Source organism: Scylla paramamosain, chromosome 6 (genome assembly GCF_035594125.1).
Source record: "Scylla paramamosain isolate STU-SP2022 chromosome 6, ASM3559412v1, whole genome shotgun sequence".
In the NCBI taxonomy this organism is placed as follows: Eukaryota; Metazoa; Arthropoda; class Malacostraca; order Decapoda; family Portunidae; genus Scylla; species Scylla paramamosain.
This window is the reverse complement of record NC_087156.1, coordinates 9,205,776-9,218,022: the sequence shown is the minus strand read 5'-3', so window position 1 is coordinate 9,218,022 and position 12,247 is coordinate 9,205,776. Positions and strand designations below refer to the sequence as shown.

Below are 12,247 nucleotides of genomic sequence, written 5' to 3'. Positions count from 1 at the left end.
TACTTTATAAGAAAGGAGATTTCTGAGATTATGCAAAAAAGCGAACGAAAAACATGACCACGGTTTACATTGACAGATGGGAACAGTTATTGCTCGAAAATGATACAATAAATGTGTTTTGTTTGAGAGAGAGAGAGAGAGAGAGAGAGAGAGTCTTAAAGTCTTGAAGCTCGAACAACTTAAAAATCATACAGGCTCACACAACAGAATATAAACTTACCGTGATGATCAAAGCTTTATAGGACTCAGCTAGGCTATGGAGGAAAAGTAGTCTTTATTGCAAAGCTTGGAAAAAAAAAATATAAACTAGTCATAGATACCTGCAATACATAAAATGATGGTAAAAAGAACCTGGTAGGTCACGCCCTCCCCCTTTGTTGTACTACTATTTACATCAATAAACCTATCAATCAATCAGTCTATCAGAAAGACCTTCATTGTTATCAGTAGTACCAAGATGTAGGTAGATTAGGGTTACTTGTCATACCACTGGCAGTAGCAGGAACAGAAAATCTAAGGAACAAGAAAGTATTTACAGGAGAGGACACCAGATGTCTGATTTGTGATACAGATACAGAAAATCTTGAACACTTAATTTTGGATTGCAAGGGATATAATTATGATAGTGAAAAAAAAAAAAAGTCTGATTAACTTACAAAAACCCTTCTTATAGAAAATGAGAATGAATGTGGGTGTCACTTTATAAATATTCGGTGAGCTGAGGAAACAAATGATCTAATATACATACTTTAGAGGAAGAGAGAGTTTACGGAAAAGGAAATTAATAACTAGAAGGTAATGAGCATATTAAACACTGCTTTCTCTTGTCACGAGTCCGCGACTATTTTTAAAGGCCACTTATTATTATTTGTCGTGTTCTCAAGTGTTTCTTCTGTTAGTAATGTACTTAGAAATTAATCTGTCAATAGAACCGCAAACACACTTATAAAAAAAGATCGTGTCACTTTAACTAGATGTTATCGAAAGTAACCGAGGTGCAGTTCGAAGTGTTTCAGAAATATAGAAGGATAAGTGGGTGCCGTTGCAAAGGCTATACCTTACTGAGCAGCCAACCACAACAACAACGACACCGCCGGTCTGCCACCTGAAACTGCCCTTGGGATGGCACAGTCGCTAAGGAATACGCTCAATTTATCCCACAGGTAGATGATGGATTCACTTTTCTGCATCATAAACACTGTCCATTTAGTTAACATTATAGTGCCTGACGCCTGTACTCATTTGAAATACTAATTCACGAGTTGCGGCGCCGAGTTGCCGGTGTTGTGAAAAAAAAAAAGTATTATACATATTCACCCGTCTCACGAAAAGAAAAAAAAAAAAAATTCCGTGAAGTACTTGGGTCACATATAACACAGTTGTGTGTATCTTCACCGTCGCATATTGTTCGTTCCTTAGATATAAATTTTTATCAAATTTACCATTAAGGTAGGTTTAGTTAATGTCTTTGGTAAATTTATAGTTTAAGCCAATGTCTCCAATCTCTACCCACGGCCCCCAATCCCTCAAGCAAGCTTGGGGGCCTGTGGGGAACCTAACCTAACCTAACCTGCCCGCGCAGCTTATGGGTACTTATAGAGACTTCCTATTGGTGCAACTCGTGGTGTTAAGTGGTGATAGCACGTGATTGGCCCGAGGAATTATAGACACAGTGATCCTATCCAGCAGCTACCCACAATTCAAAGCATTAAACAACTGAAGTTCAGGCAACAATACACCATTTATGTTTACCTGTGGACATAGAAAAAGTTGAGAGCGCTGTGCATTCCCAGGCCTATTGTGGCGTTATTATTAATTTCCGACAAGTAGTGTAATCATTAGAAATTATGTGAATAGTGAGAAGAACAAAATGAGGGAGGTTATTACCACGTAGTGTGTAATGGCTTAAACTATAATAAAACCATGTCTTTATTTGTTTATGAATTTCTGCTTGTTTACGCGTGTGGGTGGGATATATAAAAAAATGATAATTGCGACAGAAACGGTTACTAGATTCATTCAAAGCACATCAAAATCTACCAGGGAAATGTAGTCTCGTCCGAAATTATTAGACGGGTGAAAAAAAAAATTAATTTACCAAAAAAATCGGTGCGGGCAAGAAAATCGTCTTAGAGATTTTATAACAGGTAGTGAAAAAATCATCCCAGTGATAAAACTGTCCCATATATATATATATATATATATATATATATATATATATATATATATATATATATATATATATATATATATATATATATATATATATTTTTTTTTTTATGTAGGAAGGATACTGGCCAAGGGCAACAAAAATATAATAAAAAAATGCCCACTGAAATGCCAGTCCCATAAAAGGGTCAAAGCAGTGGTCAAAAATTGGTGGATAAGTGTCTTGAAACCTCCCTCTTGAAGGAATTCAAGTCATAGGAAGGTGGAAATACAGAAGCAGGCAGGGAGTTCCAGAGTTTACCAGAGAAAGGAATGAATGATTGAGAATACTGGTTAACTCTTGCGTTAGAGAGGTGGACAGAATAGGGGTGAGAGAAAGAAGAAAGTCTTGTGCAGCGAGGCCGCGGAAGGAGGGGAGGCATGCAGTTAGCAAGATCAGAACAGCAGTTGGCATGAAAATAGTGGTAGAAGACAGCTAGATATGCAACATTACGGCGGTGAGAGAGAGGCTGAAGACAGTCAGTTAGAGGAGAGGAGTTGATGAGACAAAAAGCTTTTGATTCCACCCTGTCTAGAAGACCAGTATGAGTGGAACTCCCTCAGACATGTGAAGCATACTCCATACATGGACGGATAAGGTCCTTGTACAGAGTTAGCAGCTGGGGGGGTGAGAAAAACTGGTGGAGACGTCTCAGAACACCTAACTTCATAGAAGCTGTTTTAGCTAGATATGAGATGTGAAGTTTCCAGTTCAGATTATAAGTAAAGGACAGACCGAGGATGTTCAGTGTAGAAGAGGGGGACAGTTGAGTGTCATTGAAGAAGAGGGGATAGTTGTCTGGAAGGTTGTGTCGAGTTGATAGATGGAGGAATTGAGTTTTTGAGGCATTGAACAATATCAAGTTTGCTCTGCCCCAATCAGAAATTTTAGAAAGATTAGAAGTCAGGCGTTCTGTGGCTTCCCTGCGTGATATGTTTACCTCCTGAAGGGTTGGACGTCTATGAAAAGACATGGAAAAGTGCAGGGTGGTATCATCAGCGTAGGAGTGGATAGGACAAGAAGTTTGGTTTAGATCATTAATGAATAATAAGAAGAGAGTGGGTGACAGGACAGAACCCTGTGGAACACCACTGTTAATAGATTTAGGAGAAGAACAGTGACCGTCTACCACAGCAGCAATAGAACGGTCAGAAAGGAAACTTGAGATGAAGTTACAGAGAGAAGGATAGAAACCGTAGGAGGCTAGTTTGGAAATCAAAGCTTTGTGCCAGACTCTATCAAAGGCTTTTGATATGTCCAAGGCAACAGCAAAAGTTTCACCAAAATCTCTAAAAGAGGATGACCAAGACTCAGTAAGGAAAGCCAGATCACCAGTAGAGCGGCCTTGACAGAACCCATACTGGTGATCAGATAGAAGGTTGTGAAGTGATAGATGTTTAAGAATCTTCCTGTTGAGGATAGATTCAAAAACTTTAGATAAGCAGGAAATTAAAGCAATAGGATGGTAGTTTGAGGGATTAGAGCAGTCACCCTTTTTAGGAACAGGTTGAATGTAGGCAAACTTCCAGCAAGAAGGAAAGGTAGATGTTGACAGACAGAGCTGAAAGAGTTTGACTAGGCAAGGTGCAAGCACGGCGGCACAGTTTCGGAGAACAATAGGAGGGACCCCATCAGGTCCATAAGCCTTCCGAGGGTTTAGGCCAGCGAGGGCATGGAAAACATCATTGCGAAGAATTTTAATAGGTGGCATGAAGTAGTCAGAGGGTGGAGGAGAGGGAGGAACAAGCTCAGAATCGTCCAAGGTAGAGTTTTTAGCAAAGGTTTGAGCAAAGAGTTCAGCTTTAGAAATAGATGTGATAGCAGTGGTGCCATCTGGTTGAAGTAGAGGAGGGAAAGAAGAAGAAGCAAAGTTATTGGAGATATTTTTGGCTAGATGCCAGAAATCATGAGGGGAGTTAGATCTTGAAAGATTTTGACATTTTCTGTTAATGAAGGAGTTTTTGGCTAGTTGGAGAACAGACTTGGCATGGTTCCGGGCAGAAATATAAAGTGCATGAGATTCTGGTGATGGAAGGCTTAAGTACCTTTTGTGGGCCACCTCTCTATCATGTATAGCACGAGAACAAGCTGTGTTAGACCAAGGTTTAGAAGGTTTAGGATGAGAAAAAGAGTGAGGAATGTACGCCTCCTTGCCAGACACTATCACCTCTGTTATGCACTCGGCACACAAAGACGGGTCTCTGACATGGAAGCAGTAGTCATTCCAAGGAAAATCAGCAAAATACCTCCTCAGGTCCCCCCAACTAGCAGAGGCAAAACGCCAGAGGCACCTTTGCTTAGGGGGATCTTGAGGAGGGATTGGAGTGATAGGACAAGATAAAGATATGAGATTGTGATCGGAGGAGCCCAACGGAGAAGAAAGGGTGACAGCATAAGCAGAAGGGTTAGAGGTCAGGAAAAGGTCAAGAATGTTGGGCGTATCTCCAAGACGGTCAGGAATACGAGTAGGGTGTTGCACCAATTGTTCTAGGTCATGGAGGATAGCAAAGTTGTAGGCTAGTTCACCAGGATGGTCAGTGAAGGGAGAGGAAAGCCAAAGCTGGTGGTGAACATTGAAGTCTCCAAGAATGGAGATCTCTGCAAAAGGGAAGAGGGTCAGAATGTGCTCCACTTTGGAAGTTAAGTAGTCAAAGAATTTCTTATAGTCAGAGGAGTTAGGTGAGAGGTATACAGCACAGATAAATTTAGTATGAGAATGACTCTGTAGTCGTAGCCAGGTGGTGGAAAACTCGGAAGATTCAAGAGCGTGGGCACGAGAGCAGGTTAAGTCATTGCACACATAAACGCAGCATCCAGCTTTGGATCGAAAATGAGGATAGAGAAAGTAGGAGGGAACAGAAAAGGGGCTACTGTCAGTTGCCTCAGACACCTGAGTTTCAGTGAGGAAAAGAAGATGAGGTTTAGAAGAGGAGAGGTGGTGTTCTACAGATTGAAAATTAGATCTTAGACCGCGAATGTTGCAGAAGTTAATGAAGAAAAAGTTGAGGGGGGTGTCAAGACACTTAGGGTCGTCGACAGAAAGGCAGTCCGACCTGGGGACATTTATGGTCCCCTCTCCAGATGGGGAGTCCGAGGCTGGTGTAGGAGTTGCCATGATGATTTTAAAATTTTTGAGTGAAGGGTGTGTGTGTTATTAGGTGCTTGTAGTTTTGTGTGGAGGAAGAGAGTTGTCTTTAGAGGACAGGCTGTGACTGCCCCTTGTGTTGTGAGACGCAAAGGGAAACGTTCAGTGAGGTCACAGCTGGGTTTAATGATAAGTTCACAGCACCCCCTGAACAGTGCTTTAGAGCTCATTGGGAGTAATTAAGTTTACTAACTTAATCAATTAATCTATCAAACAAAAATTATAGATGTTCTAGTTATCCTAACCTAACCTAGCTAAACTAACCTAACCAAAGTAACCTAACCTAACTAACCTAAGTAATCTAACATAACCTAACCTAAATTTGTGTGTGTGTGTGTGTGTGTGTGTGTGTGTGTGTGTGTGTGTGTGTGTGTGTGTGTGTGTGTGTGTGTATTTACCTAGTTGTATTTTACAGGGAAAGACCTATGCTTGTGCTGTCCTGTCTCCATATCTATAAGCATCCAGCTTAACTTTAAATTCATGAATATTTGTTGCTTGCACCACTGTTTCCTCTAAGTTGTTCCATATTTCTATGCCTCTATTTGGGAAACCATATTTCTTGATATCTCTTCTACTTGCTGTTTTCCTCAATTTCACTCCATGTCCTCTTGTATCTCATGAGTCACACACAAATAAGTCTTCTTTGTCAACTTGATCCTTACCCTTTAAAGCTCTGTATATAGCAATCAGGTCCCCTCTTTCTCGTTTCTCCTGTAATGATGGAAGCTTCAATCTCCTTAATTTTTCTTCATAGGTTAAATCTCTCAAACTTGGTACCAATTTAGTTGCAGCTCTTTGGATCCTTTCTATTTTCTTTATTTCCTTTTTATTATGGGGTGACCAAACAATTGTGGCATATTCCAGTTTTGGTTGAATCACATATTACATCAACTTTTTTATCATTTCTTCATCCATGCAAGCAAATGCTGCTTTCATCTTTCTTAATAACTCCAACTATTTCTGTAAAGTTAACTTTTTCTTCCTCTTTTTCCTTCCTCCAGATTTGATGTTCACTTTTCATCCCTATCACTTAATTTTCCTGTTTTTTAACAATATCATTGTTTTCCTTCAATTTTGTTTTTAGATCTGTGCATGGTGTTTTCAATTCTTTGTTTTCCTCTTCCAGGTCATGTTTTTTTTTATATTTTTTTCACTCTTTCACTGAGGTCACAGATCATCCCCTCCATTAAAACCACTTTCCTTCCTTGCATTTTTCCATGTAGTTCATTGTCTTCCTTAAATCCTGGGAATGGTGACCCCGTTGGCAACATTCCGCTCCCGCCTATGGCGTCCACCTTGGTGGAGCTTTTACTCATTTTATTACATCTATTATTACATAAATTTCCCTTATTCTTTATTTCTGGAGACAGAACAACTCTACTTGAGCACAGCTCCTACCTGGGAACACATTCTAGGCTCCTAGTGGAAACCGTGGTCAAGCAAAATCTTTCTCTACTAAAAAAAGGCCCACTGAAGTGCCAATCCCCAAATAGGGCTTAAAGCGGTAGTAAAAAATTAAAGTATAAATGTCTTGAAATCTCCCTTTTGAAGGAATTCAAGTCATAGGAAGGTGGAAATACAGAAACAGGCAGGGAGTTCCAGAGTTTACCAGAGAAAGGAATGAATGATTGAGAATACTGGTTAACTCTTGCATTAAAGAGGTGGATAGAATAGAGGTGAGAGAATGAAGAAAGTCTTGTGCAGTGAGGCTGCAGGAGGAGGGGAGGCATGCAGTTAGCAAGATCAGAAGAGCAGTTAGCATGAAAATAGCGGTAGAAGATAGCAAGAGATGCAACTTAGCAGCAATGAGAAAGAGGCTGAAAACAGTCAGTTAGAGGAGAGGAGTTGATGAGATGAAAAGCTTTTGATTCCACTCTGTCTAGAAGAGTGGTGTGAGTGGAACCCCCCCAGACATGTGAAGCATATTCCATACATGGATGGATAAGGCCCCTGTACAGAGTTAGCAGCTGGAAGGGTGAGAAAAATTGGCGGAGACGTCTCAGAATCCCTAACTTCATAGAAACTGTTTTAGCTTGAGATGAGATGTGAAGTTTCCAGTTTAGATTATAAATAAACGACAGACCCTGCTGCTCTGAATTGCTGTGGTTACATATAATTTGATATTGCAGGAAAGTGTCACACACTTTTTGCCTATGTTAAAGAAAATAATGTCAGGAATGGAAAGAAGACCAATGGTGAAATCACCAGTAAATATCTTTCAACTCCATCCCCTGTAAAACCTCTATTCCTTTGCCAGATTTGAAATGGTGAGCACTGGCAACTTCCCAATAATAGTGTGATCATATCACTTGATGACAACAACACCTCAATACCTCAAGGATACATGAAACTGCAAGGATACACTTTTGTCTCAGAATTTGCCTATCTGTGCATTCTTTTGTTATTATTTTAAGAGAGGACCATAAAACTCTATACATTTAGCAGTATTGTTTTTTGATTACCTTGATGGGTACTGGGAAACTTAGTTTAATGATGTTTTCGTCACAAATTAATAGAATATTAATAGAGAATTTTTGTTAAGTGATGCATGTCTGCTGTTTACAAATGCATCCATATTCTTCTTCTTGTGACCTGTAATTGTGGTCCAATCAGGTCTAAGGTAAGCACTGATATTTTTTAATGTGAAATATACATTTGCTAGATTAGGTTAGGTCAGGTTCTTGTTTCCCTCCTTTAAACCCCACTTCCTGATAAGTCACTAAGATTGTAGAGGGATGAGGAGAGAAGAGGCAAAATATAGTATTTCCAATGTGTTTAATGCTGAAAATCGTCTATAACATATAAAACCAATAATGAATATCATAATTGTACTTGAAATACAGTTTGGTTCTATTGTAAAAATTCAGGCACTGTTTTTCTCCCATGAAGTATAATGGTCCACCTTTTTCACATAAAAAAAGACAAAAATAGTCTGGGCCATCTCAAGCAAAGTAGAAAAGCCCTGTGCTATTTCTGTGGGGCACGTAGGAATCAAGATTAACTAGGTTGCTGTCCATGTTGGCTGCCATAGAGCCATTATCTTTCACATCCTTGTTGCCAGCAAAGATCTGAAATAGAATGAAGTTCCCTTCCCCAAACCTTGCCCTGGCAAGAAGGGAACAACTTCCATGAAGACTGATGCACTCATAAGGCATACTTTGATAAAAAAAAAATCTATTCATTACATCCTTGGAAATCAAGAAGGAACACTCAGAACTGCTGCATAATGTACGAGTATATATATATATATATATATATATATATATATATATATATATATATATATATATATATATATATATATATATATATATATATATTTCATTAAAAGTGATAGCTAATTCAGCATTTATATTCTTTAAGGTATTTTCTTTATACCTTAATATTGTCCTTTTCTCTTTTGAAATTAAGTTAATCACTTTGCCATATCCAGTCATTTTTTCGCTAGATCACGATTTTTGGTTGCTTAGCCCTTCCTTAGTAGCCTGGTAAAGATGTACTCTCGTCAACAGATGTGATAGTGGCAGGATGGGGATGGTTTGTTGTTATTTGTCTCTTGTTAGATGAGAGACATGAGCTATGGAGAGTCTGTCAGTGATTTGTGTGTATGTAGAGAGGGCAAGACAGTTGGGAGTGAGCAACCAATCAGTGGCACCAGCAGATAAGGGTGGAGAGTGAGCCCACATCACAAATACCATGCTGCATTTTCCATCCTGCCATCCTCAAACTTGTCAACATGAGTGCAACATCTTTAATAAGTTACCAAGGGATTAAGCAACCCAAAATTGCTATCTAGCAAAAAAATGTTAATTACAACAAAGTTCTGTTGATTAATTAATTAATCATTTATCATTTTAATTGAATGTTTGTAACATTCTCACTTAAAACATTTTCTAATATCTTATTGTTTGTCTAATGTAGTGCTATTCCTAGTAAAAATACCATACTGCATCCACTACTTCTGTATATTTGTACAGCTGATAAATACTGTTTTTATTTATTTTTATCTCATGGTCTTACAATGAACATTGTTCTATAGGCCAGTGTGTATGGGAAAGGTGTGAGGACTTTAGGAGAGCTAGATATAAGAATAGTGAAATCTGTGTGTATTGTAATGTGTCTGCCACTGTATTTTGACCTGGGAGTAGCATAATTTTTTAATGTTCTTCCCTTGTTGTGTAATGATGCAGTAATACAGTAATGTAATGATGCAGTAATATTGGATATATTTTTATATTGGGGTGCACGACAACACACAGTTGTTATAACATACAACTGCAATAACGCACTACATTTTGATGATTATTTAATCGGAATAATGAACCAAAACTGGCATAATGAACTAAGTGGGAACACTGGAATTTTAATAAGAAATTTAATTAAAATAACAAACTAAACCTCACAAGGCTAGCTTACCAGCTGTGTGAGCCGCTGCTCACCTATCTGCCACCTGTCCTTTTTTTTTTTTCCCTTTCCTCTTCCTTTTTTTTTTCCTTTCCCCCATCCCTTTTTTTCCTTCCTTTCCCCATCCCTTTTTTTCCTTTCCCCTTCTTTTTGTCTTCAACTTACGGTCGTAAGTGACCCCCAGCACCTCCACCTCATCCCGCAGCGTCAGTGTCTCCCCGTTGAATGTGAGGTGCGGTGCTCTACTTGTCATGTTGATAGTGAGCTACTGGGTTTTGTGCAAACTTTACTTGCCACTTCCTTCCCCAAGCTGCAACGCGGCTCAGGGTGGCGTTGATGTCGCGGTTGGCTGCAGCTTCCTCCAGTACGTAGCTGTGGGATAGTGTTATGTCATCTGCAAACGCCTTCGCGGCGGTAGGAACGAGGTGCATCAGATCATTGACATACACATTCCACAGCAAAGGGCCGAGGCAGCTCCCTTGAGGAACACCTGCCCTTATGGGCCGTGGCTTTGATTCCCGCCCATTGATGATTACTTTGAGATGTCTGTCTCTCAAGTAATTCTCAAGGAGCTGGAGGAGTGCCCCGTCCACGCCTACAGCACAGAGCTTTGTGATGAGGGCTGCGTGCCACACTTTGTCGAACGCCCCCTCGATGTCAAGAGCCACGACAGCCGTGGTCTTCCCTTGGTCCAGGGCCCCACTTCACTCCGTCGAGAGAAGCAGGTGCAGGTCTGCTGCCGACCTCCCCTGCCTGAACCCAAACTGTCTGTTGCTCAGCAGGTGGTGCCTCTCAAGGTGCCGTGTGACTCTTGAGGCCACAACAGCTTCCATCACTTTGCTCAGCACAGGCAGCAGGGACACGGGTCTGTAGTTTTTTGCCTCTGTCTTTGCATATTTCTTGTGCAGAGGCACCACACTACTCACCTTCCACATTTCAGGTCATGTGGCGTTGCTGAGGCAGTGGTTAAAGAGTGAAGCGAGTGGGCGCGCCAGCTCCGCAGCACACTGTCGTAGTACACGGGGACTAATGTTCTGTGGCGCCACTACTTTTTTCTCGTCCAAGTTTGCGAGTATCACTTTCACTTCCTCTTCACTTGTGTTCACTGTCTCTAGTGTTTCTTTCACGATTTGAGGGAGTAGCGGCGATGGTCTTTCAGGGTCGGGGATGCACATCTTTTCGGCGAAGTGCTTGGCCAGGAGGTCCGCTTTGTCACGAGCAGTGTGGGCAATGCTGCCGTCTGCCCGGTGGAGTGCAGGAATGGAAGTGCCCCCGCGACTCACCCTGCTGGTCCTTGACAAGGCTCCACCACTGTTTACAACCAACCTGGCCTCCTCTTAGCTTACTCTTGAGGTTAGCTTTCCACTGCTCCACTGCCCATGTTTGCATGGTATTCATATGCATTGTTACCTCCCGGTGCCTTAACCTGTTCCTGGCAGTGGGGTGTCTCTTAAGAGCACGCCAGGCTCGGTGCTTGGCATCAGAGGCAGTGCGGCACGCAGGGCCAAACCAAGGTTGGTCTGATGCCTTGGTTTTGTGGTCCAAGTGCAGCACCCAGCGGGCCTGCAGGATGTGGAACAGCTGGGTGAGCCGCCTCACCTGCTGGTTAGCATTGCCACGCAGCATGTCTCCCCAGTCTGTGGTCCTCAGGGCAGCACGGAGGGCATCCCAGTCAGCGGCCTCCCACCTCCAGAGGGTGCGGGTAAAGCTCTCCTCTCGTGGTGTCCTGAATTGTATCCTGGTGAGGACAGCCACGTGGTCTGAGGTGCCCACAAAGTCGAATGGAGAACACTGTACTGTGTGGGGAGGGAGGTCCTTCACTACTGGGTCCAGAATGACCCAGACCTGTGCGTGGGGAAGGTGACATAATAGTGCATGTCGTGCACCACCAGTAGGGAGTTAAAAGCGTCTCTCACCGTGTGCTGGTTCAGGTCGCCAATCACTACCACACTGTCACACTGACTGGCTGTCATGAGTGTCCAAATTTTCTGTCAGGTAGTCTAGCAACACTGTTCCCTACGATAGAGGCCGATAGCAGCCCACACACAACAGAACTTTCCCGTTACTGTCCGTTATTTTTAATGCCAGTAGCTGAAGTTCCCCGGGCACGGGCGTGGGAGGCTCTACCACCTGAGCACTGACCGTCTCTTTGTAGCAGAAGGCCACGCTCCCGCCTTGTGTAGAGCGGTCTTTCCTTACCCAGGCCGAATATCCTTTAACTCGGGCGTAATTATCTGGCACCTTGGAATCTAGAAAGGTCTCACACACCAACACTAAATCTACATTATTCTTAATGATAACATTGTGAGTGAGCTCCCCAATGTTCATATGGAAGCCTCTCACGTTGGCCGACACTATCTTAAGTTCACTATTGGACGGCTTATAGCATCGCTGGATAGTGTTGGGGAGCTGCTCCATACTGGAAGCCATAGGGGTGAGGGGTAAGGGGCCAAGGGAATCGGGAAGCTGGCGGCACTAAAGGGGTTACC

General features: G+C 41.9%; 1 protein-coding gene across 1 annotated transcript in view; it reads left to right on the top strand.

The window, feature by feature from the left end:
* Nucleotides 1-1,008: 1,008 nt before the first annotated feature.
* LOC135101289 (large ribosomal subunit protein mL40-like) overlaps nt 1,009-12,247 on the top strand; it is a 29,275-nt gene continuing 18,036 nt past the window's right edge. Inside the window, 1 exon segment of the mRNA XM_064004994.1 lies at nt 1,009-1,163. Coding sequence (XP_063861064.1) covers nt 1,123-1,163 — 41 coding nt within the window. The 5' untranslated portion in view covers nt 1,009-1,122.